Source organism: Rhinolophus sinicus, chromosome 3 (assembly GCF_057876585.1).
Source record: "Rhinolophus sinicus isolate RSI-liver-muscle chromosome 3, RSI-T2T, whole genome shotgun sequence".
NCBI lineage: Eukaryota > Metazoa > Chordata > Mammalia > Chiroptera > Rhinolophidae > Rhinolophus > Rhinolophus sinicus.
Genome location: NC_142503.1, coordinates 180,409,263 through 180,426,345, shown reverse-complemented (window position 1 = coordinate 180,426,345; position 17,083 = coordinate 180,409,263). Strand labels below are relative to the sequence as shown.

Sequence of the window (17,083 nt, the reverse complement as noted above, 5' to 3'; positions counted from 1 at the left end):
GCAACCATCACCACCATCCATTTCCAGAACCTTTTCATTATCCCCAAAAAGTAATTAACTTTTAATATACCAATCCAAATTTGGAGGCAGTACGCTTGACCTAGTTAATTTTAAGCCTTTAGACTCTATAAATACTTGCTTCTCCAAAGTTGCGTTTTGTTCTTCTCAAGTTTTTTTGTCTTTTCCGTTTGCTTCCCCTCAAACCTGCTTTTTCTGTTGTACTCTCTCTCTCAGATAGTGGCATCACTATTCAGGAAGCTGTCTAAACAAGAAATCCCTGTTACATTCTCTCTCCTTCTTTATCCCCTATGTTTATATAATCACCAGAGCCTATGGATTGTGCCTCAGTATCTTTGAACTTGTCTACTTCTTGTATCCCCACCATTATTCACTCTTGCCTTAGATTCCTGTCTACTTTCACCTGGATTTAATTGCCAGTCATAATAGATCAGTTGAGCAAATATGACTTGGAAGGATTAAGATAAATAAACAGTGCTGAAAATTAGGAATAGGAGACGTCCATGCACAGAGTTCCACTAAAATTTTATGCCTGCATGATACTTTTTTTGACTGCTCTAGTTCCTGTTGGTCTCCCTCCTATTCAAGATTTATTCATTCATTCATTAAATATTTAGTACCTTCTGTGTGCTTTACAGGGTTTTAACACTTCAGTCTACCTTTGAAATACAGTTGTATTTCAAACCCTCCATATTCACAGGGTTTGGTTCCATGGCCCCCATGGGTACCACAGATGCTGAAGTCCCTTAAATAAAATGGTGTAGAACAACGCATATGTGGATTGCCAGCCCTCCCCATCTGTGGAATCCTAACCACGGATCGAAAATACTGTTCTCGATTTGCAGTTGGTTGAATCTGAGAATAGGAAACCCAGGGATACAGAGGGCCAAGTGTATATTTTTTTTTTTTTAAATCCACATGTAAGTGAACACACAATTCAAACCCATGTTCTTCAAAGTTCAACTGTATGTTCTCCATCCGCGTTTCATACCTACTGATATCACCCTAGTCCAAGCCACCACCATCTCTCCTGTGCTCTCTCAGCTTCTACCTTTGACTCAGGGTGATCCAGGATAAAATCGCATGAATCTTCTGTTTAAGAACCCTCTTATGTCTGTCATAGTCAACGTCAGGCTTACAGTGAAGACTTAGGAGGCCCTTGATCAACCCCTGTCCCACTCTCCCCTCCCTCCGTCCCTCAGTTCCAACTACACAAGCTTACCTCGCCCTTGGAATGTCAGTCATGCATTAGCCTCCAGCCTTGGTGCTTTATGAGGGTTGCACTTGGCTTATTCAGGTCCTTTTTCAGATGCCACTTGAGTGAGGCATTTGTCTTTTTTCTTGTCCATCTCCCACACTAGAAAGTAATCTCCATGCAGGCAGGGGTTTTTGTCTCTTACTCGATACAAAATGACCAGCGCCTAGAGCAGTGTCTGGCAAAAGGAGTATGGTCAGGATGTATTTGTGTAATGTCTGCTTGCCCAGCACACAGTGCATTCTCCCCTTTCTATGTAGTCTTCCTGGTGAGATTTTTGCCTTTGGTGTAATGACTATTATACCACTTTTGTATCTCCTGTATCTCCAGCAAATATATATGAAATAAATGAAGTCTCTTTTTTTTTAATAGCACAGAGGTCTTTTTCCCCCCACTTATTCATGCCATGACTTCATAGGGAATGGATTCCGGCAGCTCAGGCTCCTTGCCATTGGTTCTCACAGAGTGTGCTTCTCTGAGTGGAGCTGGTGGGCACTTCAGTTGAATACAAGTGCCTATTTCTTTGGCTTCCTTCTTTTTTTGATCATTTTCCTTCACACTTTTCAGGAAGCTATCTCAGCTCTTTAGAGTGCTTAATATGCTCAATATGTACATTCATTCTCTTGGCAAGAATCTTGCCCTTGTTTGTTTACAACAATGCCATCCACATGCTGGGTAACACTGTAGACCCTTCCAGTTTTGCCACGGGGAACATGTGTGGGGCATTTCTTTTTGAACAGTGTCCATTCCCTTGATGTGTCCAGTATCCCCCTTCCTTGCAGATTCGCATGCATGCGGCCAAAGGAACAACTCCATGTTTTCTAAAAGGCCTGGAGAACAGATTGTGGGTGCCTCTCCACTTTCCTTTGTGTTGGTCATTTTGGCGAATTGCTGGAAGATGGTGGTTCCTGCCAAAAGCATTATTTAATTATTTTTGTGTACTAGATTTCTGTTTTATTGTTGTTGTTGTTTTATATCTTTAAGTTAGGCTTCCCTGACTTCCAAAAATGATAGTGCCCTCCAAATTCATCTTCTTTACTATTGGTTTTTAAGTTTCTCTAAAAAATCCTAAAGCAGTTAACATCCACGGTATGTGCATTTTCTTTTCACTTCTACCTGATGAACTTGTCAATACAAATTTATCGTCTTTTTCAAATATAAGCACTTTTTCTTTAACAATATTGTCAGTATTCAATATTGACGACATTGAATTTGATGAAACAGTTCATCATTTATATGGGGTAAATAATGTGGAACAAATTTTTATAGATGTGCATGTTTATTTATTTTTTAAAAAAAGTAGATAGCAGTTATAATGGAGATTCAAAATTCATTTGGTTTCCTCTGGGCTCCCGAAAACCACAGAGGCTTCAGAATATTTTTTATTACTGTTGGTATCGAATCTAAATGTTCACTTTCCAACCCACTTCCCCCTTCTTGGAAGAAGTAAAAGTTATTTTCGGAACTCTGATTTCCTGATTAAGTGGAATCAGGAATGCCAGCAATTCTCACTATTAAAGAATATGCTTACACATGTAAGGAATGTTCTGTTTGCCTATGGTCTGTTTAGTTCAGGGACATCTTAAGCCCTGGTGCAAGTCCAGCCTCCCTTAAACTCTGCGTATACTCCCTCTGTTGTAGCTTCACCCATTTTAAAATAAAAGTCAGACCCACCACTTTCCAAATGAGCCCATACTTCTGTTCTAATTGAGCAAAAGTGTTAGTACCAAGAAATTATTTGCCAATATTACCATATTTGACCTTCAGAATTCCAGGTTCGTCTTCTTAGAAAACACTTTTCTTCTACACTTTCAGGAGAACCTTTGTTACATTATACATTGACAGGTTTACCCAGAATGTTTAAGCCTTTTAAGTCCCACATTGACATTCTCAGTGATCAGGAAGCATTGGTTCGTGCTTTAGTGCTACAGTGGTGTCACTTTAGCTTTTTCTTTGCTGAGTAGTTCTGTACCCCATTGCACCCTAACAGTTTCCATTATAATTTCCCATAGTTCTCCTAAAAGGCAGTCTACCAGTAGTCAGTCTGAAGCAGATTTGTTACTAATACTTTGTGCCTGGCTCCCATCAACCTCTCCCTTTTGGCAGAATATGTGCAAGAAAAACCTAGGGCTAAAACATCTAGGGGGGAAAATGACTTCATGGGAATGAAAGTAGATGTACAGATGGAAAATAAATATTTTTTTAAAAGATTTTTTTATTGGGGAAGGGGAACAAGACTTTATTGGGGAACAGTGTGTACTTCCAGGCCTTTTTTCCAAGTCAAGTTGTTGTCCTTTCAGTCTTAGTTGTGGAGGGTGCAGCTCAGCTCCAGGTCCAGTTGCTGTTGCTAGTTGCAGGGGGCACAGCCCACCATCCCATGCGGGAGTCAACTGGCAACCTTGTGGTTGAGAGGACGCGTTCCAACCAACTGAGCCATCAGGGACGCAGCTCAGCTCAAGGTGCCGTGTTCAATCTTAGTTGCAGGGGGCGGAGCCCACCATCCCTTGCAGGACTCGAGGAATTGAACTGGCAACCTTGTGGTTGAGAGCCCACTGGCCCATGTGGGAATCGAACTGCAGCCTTAGGAGTTAGGAGCATGGAGCTCTAACCGCCTGAGCCACCGGGCCGGCCCCAAAAATAAATATTTTTATGGGCAGCATTGTCTAATTAGTGCATGCATTCATGTGATTATTTTAAACGGGAAAGGAGGAAAGACAGTAAGGACTAACCCCTCTATGCTTTCATTTCCTGCCTCAGAACAAGCGCTTTAACTCTGAAGTGCTGTTTTCGTAACACTTCCCTGTCTTAAAAAATTCCTGGAACACCCAGCACCAAAAATGTCGGTATTTTTCCGGGTTTGTCTTAAACAACAAAGGCTAAGAGAATGCTTGAGCCCACCGCTATAATATCTAGATGTCCTGTTTTGGTTCTGTTTTTTAAGTAAAAGGGTGATTATTAAATAGTAGGTAGATATGTTTAAGATTATGATTTGCGAGATCAGAAATTTAACCTCATTCTAGTTTAACTTCAGTTGATTTTTCCAGGTATTTAAATTTTTATTTTTAGTTAAGTGTTGACATTTATACAGTAAAGTACACACATCTTAGGCAGACAGTTCAATGAATAAATACACACCCATCTAGCCACCACTTGGTCACGATACAGAATATTTTCAGTACCCCAGAAAGCTCTCTTGTGCCTCTTCCAGTTCACTCCTCCTTCCAAAGATACACCACTATTTTGACTTCTGTCACTATGTATTAGTCTTGCCCATTCTCGAACTTCATATAAATGGAATGTTACATACAATACTTGCTATATACTCACTCTCGAATCTGGCATATTTTATTCATCGTGGTTTTGAGACACATCCACATGTTTAGAGGGAATAATAACTCATTTCATTGCTGTCTAGTTCCTGTTATTTGACTCTTAGTTTATCCATTCTGCTGACAGACATTTGGGCTGTTTACTGATCTGGGCTGTTTATCAAGAGTGACATTCTCGTACATGTCTTTGGTGCACAATTCTGTTGGGTATGTGTACCTAGAAATGGAATTGCTGGGTCAAAGAGTAGACGTATGTTTAAGTTTAGCATATAGTTCTTATCAGGAGGTAAGACAGGTTAGTAGTTGACCTGGTAATGTTTTGAGATATAATAACTGAAGCAAAATATAATTTTCCTATAATTAGAAATTGCTCTACTAGAAAAAGAGAAGGGAAGCAGCACTTTCTAAACCTGGCATCATGCTTGCTGTGTTACCTACTTTCTTGCCTTAAAGGGAGTCAGTATTAAGAGCTTCCATAATTACTATGGGAATAGCTTTTGAAAACGTAGTTTGCAAACATAGTTTGCATGTGATGTGATTATTAGAAACACTTGTATAAGAGGTCTTTAAGATATTAAGTCCAGTTTTAGATATCAGTGGAGACACATTCTTAACACAAGTGAAGGAGGATATCTAAGTTTATTCTGTTTCTTAAAAACTGCTCTTGAAGGGGAAAACCACAGGAATAAAACATGTTCCTTAAGTAACCTTCCAAATAGCAATAATAAGACCTTGGACAGATGATTAAAGTAAAAGAAAGATTGACAGTTAAGTTCAATTATTAGACATAAAGTTTTGAAAAAAAATATTATATGAAATCCACAATGTAATATTTTTGACAGTATAAATTAGAGTAAGGTGATGGGTAGTATTTTTCCATATTTTATCCCACCTCTTGTCCCATAACTTGTATTAATGCTGAAAACTAGGTGAAACCATTCTTGGGGCTGTTTTATTTTGGGGACTCTAAACTGAGAAAACCCTGTCTGCTTTGAGATTATGACCTTTAAGAAGAAGGGGAGGAGGGAGAAGAAGTGCTTTGAGGTCACATTCTTCCAGCCCATTGTAATGAACTGGAAAGTGTAAGTCTGAAGAGTAGCAGTAATTTTATTTTATTTTTCCCAGGAAGGCAGATTATAACAGCATGTCCAGGAAATCTAAGAAGATTAGGAGCTGTGTAATGGAATATAATGTGAGTTAGGGGATCAACTCTGGCTGAACGTCATTTATATCTGTGTCCTTTATTTTGAAAGATTTCAGTTAACACCGGAAATGTTATTTTTGAAGTTGCAGACTCAGACACATTTTGTTGATTATGTTATAAGTTAAATAAAAGCTCGTCAGCTTAATTGGAAATGACATTGCTATTTAAGCAGGTGAGTACATGCTATAGTCTGTGAAGCATAAATTCTGAGTAGTTAGGACTAATGCCGTTTAAGACAAAATGCTGCCTTTTGTATCCCTTAGTTTGTACCAGCCCTGAGACTTCAGAAAATTTATAGCTCATACAACACTATCTGTTCTGATTGATACCTGTCTGGGAGGGGTAATGGAATTTTATTTGGGTAATAATACAACATGGCTGAGAATCCTGAGAATTCTGGATTAAGACTTGATAAAAATATTTTTTTGAAAGTGGTTCCAATGAAATTGATACAACTTCAAAATCTATTTGGTAGTGGATAATAAATGTAGCTCTCTAAATCTAATTCTATTTTGTAAAAGATTTAAAGCTATCAATATATAGTAGTTATCGATAGGTAGATAATTGTGATGCTTCTTCCACCTCCATCCTCCACTCTTTTTAGACTTTCTGTTTGCTTAAAAAACTTAAATCTAATGATGCCATCACACCCTATTGATATTTCATATTCATTACTTCCTGCCTGAGCATAAAATTTATTTCAGGAAAGTTGAGGGCTAAAAGTGACCTATTGAAGTTATCTGCTGCATTTTCTGAGAAATTGACTGCACACATTTACATTTCTCTCTTTCATGCCAAGCTGTGGATTTTTATAGAAATATCTTAAAGTGATTTCATTCTAACAAACCGAATTGAGGAAGTCCAAAAGGGCAACCACAGATTGTGAGGTTCAATTGTAAAGTTCAAGGGAATCAGCACAGAGGTTTTCTCCAAACTGCTTTTATGCTTTTTATCACCCTTAAAAGTAAAAATTGATGTTTGAAAAGTAGAGAAGAATGCTGACGTCTTGTATTATCATCTGTTCTTTCCGAGGCAAGCGTAACGACCTTGTAAGAGTTAGTATTTTGTTTTTGACAAGGCTAAACTTTCTGTTTTCAATCTGTGTTAGACCAGATACTGGCTGCAACTGTGCAGTAAGAAAAAAAACTCCTTAGAACTAAGTTAGTAGATCAGACTTAAATAATAGTTGCACTTGTTGCATTAATATTAACTGGTATTTTATATGACATTTAATTCAAAATGGTTAGCTGTGTTGCCTGTTAAAATTCAGTATTACCTCAAGAATAAGGGATAATTACTTTACAATATGTATAAATGCCAAAGCTTACTGATTGGTTTACATTTATTTGGCTGGTTTTCCTATTATTATCTTCGAAATTATTGCATTGAACCCCAAGAAGATGCCCTTTTTAAGTCAAAAATAGTCAAATATATTGGCAGCTTCGTGGTTCAGCCTAGTAGTTTTGTGGGATAAACAGACTTCGTTTCCGTGCTTCACTATGAGCACCACTTCTGATTTCGGTGACTTCTTTATCTAGCAGTGGTCTTGACTCTCCCAGTCTTGGGCCTCTGCTCACTAGTGATGATTGCAGCTTGCTAATCACGATGAGTTTATTGGAAGAACTACGTTTCACTCACCTCATATGTGCCTTGTGTCTCCTTGGGCTGTCTCCTTGGGCTCTCCTTCACCCATTCATGCCTACCCCATTATTTGCCAATAAGTGCCATTTTAAAAATAAGATACAGATATTGTTATCCAATAAGGGTTGTAAACGCTTTGAAGTTTGAAGAATACATAATTTCTTGGTGTGCTTTGGAGGAAAAACAGCACTGGAATGGAATCTAGTGCTTGATCTGCCTCCTACTGAATGAAAGGCCTTAGACAAAGTAATTTAATCTCTGTGGGCCCATTCCTTTATGTACAAAGTATAAATAGTACATTTTTACCATATCCACCTAAAGCAGTTAGGATCAAACGAAATTGAGCTGTTAATTGCTAATTGTAGTAATTATTCCCTGATTTGGGTATGTCCAGGATGCTTAGATAGATGTTTAGGAGAGAATTTTCTTTTTTTTTTATTAATTTTTTATTGAAGTAACATTGGTTAATAACTATATAAACTTCAAGTGTACAGCATTATAATTTGAGCTGTATACTGTACTGTGTGTTGACCACCAAAAGTCTAGTTTTCATCCGTTACCGTATATATGACCTCCTTTACCCATTTCACCCTCCTTCACCTCTGGTTACCTTTCTGTTGTCTGTATCTGAGTTTTTGTTTTGTTGTGTTTGTTCATTTGTCACTGTTTTGTTTTATATTCCACATATGAGTAAAATCATACAGTTTTTGTCCTTTCTGTCTGACTTACCTCACTTAACATGACACTCTCAAGATCCATTTATGTTGTCACAAATGGCAGTACTTCATCTTTTTATGGCTCCATTGTGTGTGTGTATATATGTAAATAAATATATACCACATCTTCTTTATCCATTCATCCACTGATGGACACTTAGGTTGTTTCCATATCTTGGCTATTATAAGTAATGCTGCAGTGAACAGAGGGTACATACACCTTTTTGAATTAGTGTTTTCATAAGGAGATAATTCTTTTTAATCTGGATTGATAGCTGCCAAAGTGAAGCTTGATCATTTCAATTCTGATATCTATTAACATGTGAATGCATAAACAAATCGTGGTATATCTTTACAAAAAATACTGTTCAACAATAATAAAGATACATAATTTGGGGGGTTTATTTATTTTTTTTTACAAGTTGGGGATTTTAAATGCCAATTCCCAGTGTCTTCGGGCTGTGTATGTGTATTACTTTAGCTGTATTCTCTTCTGGGACTCTCCTTGTCAGGGAACAGATGATGGTGAATGGTAAGAATGAGATCTCGGCTTCCTTTTGTTAAAGAAAACTTACTTAAAATGATAACAGCAATTAGTAGAAAAGTGAAGGTCTAATTCTCTTAACATTTCTTGGTTTTTTTTGATAATTTTTCTTGATATTCTTGGAATAAATATCTTGGAATTTTTAAATAGCTATTTGGTTAATGGTAAGAAAAAGGTAACAAGTTACAAAATGATAAAGTGAGCGCAGGGGAAAATTAATGTACACTGATATGCAAATGTATCACTCAGTTTTTTAAAAAACAATCTTTAATGATATATCATTTACATACAATAAAATTCATCAATTTCAAGTGTATAATTCCACAAGTTTTGACAAATGTATACAGTCATGTAACATACTACAAGGGAGGTATAGAATATTTTTGTCACCCCCAAAAAGGACCCTCATATCCCTTTGCTGTCAATCCTCTCTCCACTCCCTGGCAACCATGAATCTGTTTTCTGGCACTATAATTATGTCCTTTTTAGAATTTCCTATAAATGAATTCACACTGTATAGTCTTCTGCGTCTGGCTTATGTAACATAATGCTTTTGAGCTTCATCAGCATTATTGCATGTATCAATTGTTTTTTATATATTTCCTTTCTCTCTTCGTGTTTCCTCTACTTTCTGACTATAGGAGCATGTTTTTAATAGCATTTTACATCCGTGTCTGCTAATACTCTGTTACTTCTGGTCTATTTGTATTAACTGACTTTTCTCCTAGTGATGGGTCCTATTTTCCTGTTTCTTTGAATGCCTGAAATGTTTTTATTATATTTCGAACATTGTGAATTTCACATTAATGGGTGCTGCATTTTGTTGTATTCCTTTAGGTAATTTTGGACTTTGTTCTTGGAATCAGTTGGACCTTTTTTGAGACTTGCTTTTAGGTTTGTTAGAATGGGTCCAAAGCAACTATTAGTCTAGGGCTAATTTAGCTCCATTGCTAGTGTGATACGCTTCTGAGGTCTTTCCATTTTGGTGGGTGAAAATCCAAACCATGCTCAACTCCATAGGAGTGCCGGGACTTATTGGCCTGCTGCTCTCTGGTGGGTCTTTCCGCAGCTCCTGATGGTTTCTTCTCATCCATGTGCAAATCAGCGCTCTGCCAAAGGCCCAAATGGATCCTTCTGCAGACGCCCAAAGTTCTCTCTTTGCACCTCCATCCTCTCCTGTACTGCCCAATGAATTCTAGCCATCTTAGCACCTCTAACTGCCATCTCTGGTGTCCTCAACTGACAAGACTAGGTTCGCCCTCCCTGTGCAGCAGCCTGGGACCTGCTCTAGGCAGTACAGGGACAATCCAAAGGCTCACTTCTTGTTAAGCTTCTCTGGCAGCACGGCCCTGCACTGCCTATGGCCCCGTGTCTGAAAACCGTTGTTTATATACTTCATCCAGTTTTCTGTTGTTTACAGAAGGAAGATAATCTGGTCCCTGGTATTCTATCATGGCCAGAAGTGGAAGTTTCTTATTCTAAATATAGAGTAAGCATATATTGGTATTTCTAGGGGAAAATTAGGGTTCATGGCTCATCATTTCTCAGCATACTTCAGTATAACACACTTAAATGTCTACTTTGTTATTTCTAGGACGTATGTCACAACTTAGATATTCTTCAGAATGCACACTAAGCTAATCTAAGTTTGAGTGTTATTCTCTGGTCAACTTGAAATTATTTATATGAAGAGTGTTAATTTGGAGCTGTTTGCAGCAAACTTATTTAGAGTAGCTTCCCTTCAGTGATGGATATGGTAGTATTCTGATTCTAAGGAAATTTGTTAGCCATCTGTATTTCTGATTGACTGATTGATCTTTTGAACTGTATGTTTGTGTTTTTTTAAATATTTACTGGCTTTCTAATATATATGAGAAAATGACTGCAACGTTTTCTTATTTGTGAGTGTTCGTAAGACCATAAAACAGTTCTTAGCCTTTTGTGAGTTGATATTTTGAATTTATGGCTGTTTGTAACAGGACTGTTATTTGGACATCTATTCATAGACTGACCCACCATAATGTCAAAAACAGGCCAAATATTTAGTCAGTGAGCAGTTACACAAATGTAAGTTTTAATCCATTCGTGTTATAGGGAAGATGAACAAAATAGGATTTAAAATATGATTTTAAAGTATTATGGATATGATATTGCTGTCTGGTAGAAATTTTAACATAAAATCAAACTCTTAAGAGGAAAATTTGGGGCTCTAAATGGTTCTATCTCTGGTCTTATGTGTAAAATTATTTACAGCATGGTTAGTTAGAATGAATGTTGAACTTGAGAGACCTAGATTCTAGTCTCAACTGTGCTGCTTATTACCATGTGACTGTAGGCCAGTCACCACCTTTGTGAGAGGCTCCGAAGCTATAAGATGAGCATAATAATAAATGTCCTACCTACTGCTGTGCAGCGATGGTGGTGCTAAGTGAGGCGTATTGGTAAAAATGTTGAGGACACTAATGTGCGATGGAAATTCTAGTTGTTAAACTGTCTTTTGTATGTTATTGTAAAATCTGCTGTCAACACCTAGTGTGACAGAATACAAAGTAAGATAAATATTTTTTTATGTTTGTATTCCATACAGCTTGCAGTGCAAAAATAGTTTATGTTGGAAAGGAATAAACAAAGCGTAGGACTGATTGATAGCATGGAGGTAGAGGCGATAGCTCTTTTCTCCATTCTGTTTTCTTGGTATTATTTTGTTTCTCTCCCCATGATTTTCCAGGCAAAGAGTGTATACAGCAGTTAGCTGAAAACACCAGGTATTTCAGGAGACGTCTGAAAGAGATGGGCTTCATCATCTATGGAAATGAAGATTCTCCAGTGGTGCCTTTGATGCTCTACATGCCAGCCAAAATTGGGTACATTTTGTTACAAATTACAGAGTGGTGTCTCTAGACTTAAGGTGTCCGTGATGTGAGACTCAGGCTTATGTATTTTGTTAGGGAAAGTTGTCTTGGCCTTGTTATGTTAGCCTTTGTTTGCTATATATGCCATAGATTAGTGGATTCCAATTTTTAAAATATGTTACCTTGTTAGTCTATCAGTAACAAACATTTGAGTTTAATGCACTCTTCTAGGGGGATTAAGATCAGTAAACAAAACAAAAATAAAAATCTGCCCTGTGGAGCTTACATTCTAGTGGGGCAAGAGTCACACAAACGTAATAAATACATAAATTATATAACATGTCAGAAAGTGTTAAGCACAGTAGGCAAAGCTTAGAACAGATATGGGGGATTGAGAGTGCCCTGTAGTGGGCAGTTTGCAGTATTAAATGGGGTGGTCAGGGTGGGCCTCCGTGGGAAGGGAACGTGACATCTGCGTTTGAAGGAGCTGAGAGGGCTAGCCACTTGGAGAAAGAAGCTCCTATGCAGGGGCCGGCCCTGTGGCTCAGGCGATTAGAGCTCCATGCTCCTAACTCCGAAGGCTGCCAGTTCAATTCCCACATGGGCCAGTGGGCTCTCAACCACAAGGTTGCCAGTTTGATTCCTCGAGTCCCACAAGGGATGGTGGGCAGTGCCCCCTGCAACTAAGATTGAACACGGCACCTTGAGCTGAGCTGCCGCTGAGCTCCAAGATGGCTCAGTTGGTTGGAGTGCGTCCTCTCAACCACAAGGTTGCCGGTTCGACTCCCGCAAGGGATGGTGGGCTGCGCCCCCTGCAACTAGAAAACAGCAACTGGACCTGGAGCTGAGCTGCGCCCTCCACAACTAAGACTGAAAGGACAACAACTTGAAGCTGACGGCACCCTCCACAACTAAGATTGAAAGGACAACAACTTGACTTGGAAAAAAAGTCCTGGAAGTACACACTGTTCCCCAGTAAAGTCCTGTTCCCCTTCCCCAATAAAATCTTTAAAAAAAAAAAAAGAAGAAGAAGAAGTTCCTATGCAAAGGCCAGAAGGCAGGAAAATGCTTAGCCAGTGGAGGAACAGCGAGGAGTGGAGCTGAAGTGCCATGCTCGGGGGTGAGCAGTGAGCCATGAGGTCCGGTGTGTTACTGCATCGTTCTCAGGTGTGCAGATTTCACAGCTGCGTTACAGTTGCATTGGCTTGTGCGAGGTGTATATAATGGAATGCCTTGCCCTGGAATAGCTTCCAGTGTATTTGAGAAGTCCAGATGTGTAACAAACCCAGGACACATTTGAAAAGCAAATAGGAAGTAAACCAGTATAATTATTTGCAAAAGAATTACATGCAAAATTGCACCAGAGATGTAAAATAATTCGGATTTGCAAGTTTTGACTGGATCTTAAATAGAAAATTGGTTAAGGGTCATTTCTCAGGTTTACTTGAAGTCATTAAGGAGCACATACTTTTATTCATCTTGGAATCCCTGGTGCCCACCACAGTCCCTGGCATCCAGAGGCCACTCAGTAAATGTTTATTAAAGTGAACATACCGTATTTCCCCCAAAATAAGACCTAACCGGAAAATAAGCCCCTGCATGATTTTTCAGGATGCTCGTAATACAAGCCCTACCCTAAAAATAAGCCCCAGTTAAGATCATCAGTCAGACGGACACATCTAGTACTACGTCCGTTGCAACACACGACGGACATATTGAATTATAAAATAATGATGTTAATATATAATTAAATATAAATGAATAATGTTGCCATCAATGCTTAAAATAAATGATAATGTAAATTATAATTAAGTATTGTAAATACCCAAGCAGGCGCCTTTGGACAAGAGGCAAACGCCTATGTAAATAGATGAACTCGAGACTTATTGCCAAATGACCACAGTACAGACACAACGCATGAATAACGTGTGCACTTGATAACGAATGGACGTGGTTGTGTCTAATATGAATCTTTATAATTTAATACATTGTGTGTTGTAATGGACGTACTTAATGCACTCGTTTTTTGAATTTTGGTGCCTGCAATTTTTTGTCGCTTTTGTGTGGACCATCATTCTTAACTGTCATCACTTTTGTTGCCACTCCTGTCTCTTAAGTCTTCAATTAACACTTGATTTAATGGTAGATTTAAAGCAAATACTATTTTGACCCCCAGACAAGATGAGTGCAAAAAGAAAGAGCTATTCCGTCGAGTACAAGAAAGGAATCGTGGAGGACTCCCGGGGCAAGAATTGTACGGCTTTCTGCAAAGAGAAGAAGTTGGATCTCCAAATGATCTGAAAATGGCGAACAGAGTACAATAGCCTCAGTCAACAGGTGGATGAGGGAAATGCTAAGAAGCACAAGTGTGGATCAGGTCGGCAACCATTATTTCCTGAGCTGGAAGACATCATCTGTGAATGGATTGCTGACAGGAGAGCAAAGGCTTTGGTTGTGTGCAGGGCTGATACTCAAGCGTTTGCCCTTGCAATGGCATCACAGTTAGAAATATCCCCAGAAGAATTCAAAGCATCACAACACTGGCTGGCTGGCTTCCTTCAGCCATATGAACTGTCTCTAAGATCGACAACACTGTTCAAGGTGGAAGATACTGAAGTTATTAAACGTGTACTTGCATTCAAGTCCTTTGTTGATGGCACCAACTTTTCTAAATACCAACTCTCCAACATGATTGCTATGGATGAAACTGCAGTGTTTATGGGTCAGGGATCTCAACCGACAATTGATCAGAGGGGGCCTCGTCAATCTACATTCCCTCCGCTGGTTACAAAAGTGAACGTATTACCTGTATTTTGGCAATTCGTCTGGATGGAAAGAAAGCCCCACCTCTAATCATCACAAGAAAGGCAAGAAAGATAAGGTTGAATGTGTTTCAGGCATTTATGTTCTGGAAACTGAAAAACCCTGATGCACACAAGCAGTTATAAGGAAGTGGGTCGATTTAATGCTGCCACTTGTTTTGCGAGGTGGCCAAAGAGGCTGCTAGTCTGGGATTCAGCCAGCACTCACCGTGCTAAAGACATGAAGAATTTTCTTGCAGAGAGAAGAATAGATCAAATAATGATTCCACAGGAATGACCGCTTATCTCCAGACTCTTGATACTGCAATAAACAAGCCGCTCAAGGACCGTTTGCACATGAAAATCAATGACTACATTGAAAATAGAATGGAGAGAAATCAGCATGGAAACTTTGTGAAGCCTAGCCTGCAAGAGGTCGTGACTTGGGAGAAGAATTCATGGTATAAAATCACTGACAGCTGTGTTGCCTCTGCACTAGGAGCAGGCTACATGGACAAGAAGTGCTCATTTAAGGAGAGCTCTGTTGCTGGACATGAGAGACTGGGGCCAATGGTTCTACAGGAAATGGAGTCGCAAGAAATTCAAGCTGGAATTCGGGGTTTGACAATGTTCTAGAAGAAGATGACTGTATTTGAATAAATGTAGATTTTTGTACATGAGAAAAATAAGACAGCCCCTGAAAAGAAGCCCTCGTGCATCTTTTGGAGCAAAAATTAATATAAGACCTGTCTTATTTTACTATAATATAAGACCGGGTCTAATATAATATAATTAATATAATACCAGGTCTTATATTAATTTTTGTTCCAAAAGACGCATTAGAGCTGATTGTTCGGCTAGGTCTTATTTTTGGAGAAATGCGGTAAGTACTTAGTTGCTGATGTAACTAAAATATGTGGGATTTTAGTTTTCAAACAAGTACTTTAAACAGGTGAGGAAAACGTCAAAAATGGATGCGGTAAGTCAGCAAGAGGAAAAGACAACATAATTTAGTAAATATAACAAAATTTCCATGACAGTTAGAATTGTGTTATTTATACAAGATGCAGACGCGGAGTAAGGTCACATGCCACCAATTTGCCTTGTGGGTTGGGGAGTTGAATGAAAGTTGTGTAGTCTGAGTAATCAGTCACCTGGAAGCCTGGGGATGTGCTGGCCTCACAAACACCAAAAGAAACCCTAAATTGCAAAGGCTGCTTGACACACAGGTCAGTCAGAGTGCCTGGTTTGAGGGTTAATGCTAGTCGGGTTTTCTGCCCGCAAAAAGGTGTCCATGTTACAGCAGATCTCTGCACCATTGTAATCTTAAGAAGTTTTTATATTGCCAAGCCTAACATTTCAAGGACCAGGTTTTAAACTCAAGTTTATTTTAAATCCTCTGAACCACTGTCCCGTCTGGGACTCTTTAGGGCCACATTTGCAAATTAGTTTAGGCAAGCTGTATTAAAAATTGGTCTCTGCTAACTACATTCTTTCACCTTTGTGAAGGAAACCACTTGGAAGGCAACCACTTTAGGATTGAATACTAGTAGTCTTTGTGAACTGTCGATTTTAACTTTAAAAGAAGTTAGAGGAAATTCCTAATGGAAGTCTCCAGTGCCAGTAGCACCCAAGACTTTAAATCAGGCAGGACGGTAGGCCGTTGTACTGCGAGCTTTGTGACTCCTGGTTCCTTTTCCGTGTTTTCCCTTTGCAGCGCCTTTGGACGGGAGATGCTGAAGCGGGATGTCGGCGTGGTTGTGGTGGGGTTTCCCGCTACCCCGATTATCGAGTCCAGAGCCAGGTTTTGCCTGTCGGCAGCTCATACCAAAGAAATTCTTGATACTGTAAGTAGACACTCTCACCTTAATATGAATGTACCTACACTAAAAAGGGCTGTAGAGCAGGTGACATTGACCATCTTTTGATCCTGATGTTCTGTGAGCACCTATGATATTTGCCACTGAAATAGAGAAGGGGGTACACAGTGTTGCTGAGAACACTGCCATTTACACACACACACACACACACACACACACACACACACACACACACACACACACACACACCTCTGTAAAACCAAACCCCGTGTGATTGAGGCTCTGAGGAAATTTCTGGCTTCATCTTGTTCCACTTTCTCCCTCATTTGGCCTCCACAGCTATACAGTTCTCTTTCTGTTCTAGCTGTTTCTACTCTAAGCTTTCTTGTATGTTATTCTGTTTGTAGAATTTGCTCTCTCGAGCCTTCTCTTTCCTTAGCCTGGCTGACTCCTACTCATTCTGTACATCTCCACTTAAAGGCAACTTGCTCAAGGGTATTCCCTGGATGTTCCCTTGGAATCTTAAGATTTCTCCTTAGTAAACTACTCACACCTGTTATTATTCAGTGGCAATCTTCTATATTAGAGAGATCTTGAGGATATTAACTGAGCTTATTTTGCTCATTCTAAGTCCCCAGGACCTACCACAGTGCCCGGTACATTGCAGGGGCTCATAATTATTACTGAATTTAGTTATTTATGGTCTCTTAATATATTCTCATCTTTGAATATGCTATTACCTCACATCAAAGACTTCAAACTTTTAAGTATTGCTTTCTGGGAGTTTATTGAGCTCTAGAACATACTTGCATAAAATTAGTTGCTAGAAATATCCATTAATGCATTGGAGAACTACTAATCTTAATATCATAAGCACATGTTTTTAAAAGTTCATTATAACAA

At 39.0% G+C, this 17,083-nt stretch overlaps 1 protein-coding gene across 2 annotated transcripts in view; it reads left to right on the top strand.

The window, feature by feature from the left end:
* Positions 1-17,083, top strand: part of SPTLC2 (serine palmitoyltransferase long chain base subunit 2) — a 97,813-nt gene that overhangs the window by 72,059 nt on the left and 8,671 nt on the right. The window contains exons 10-11 of one of the 2 annotated variants that reach the window (XM_074327144.2): positions 11,436-11,571; positions 16,078-16,207. In XM_074327144.2, the coding sequence (XP_074183245.1) occupies positions 11,436-11,571; positions 16,078-16,207 (266 nt within the window). Of the gene's footprint in view, positions 1-11,435; positions 11,572-13,735; positions 14,018-16,077; positions 16,208-17,083 lie in introns of those variants that run through there. The other variant, XM_088797434.1, reaches the window with a different exon arrangement.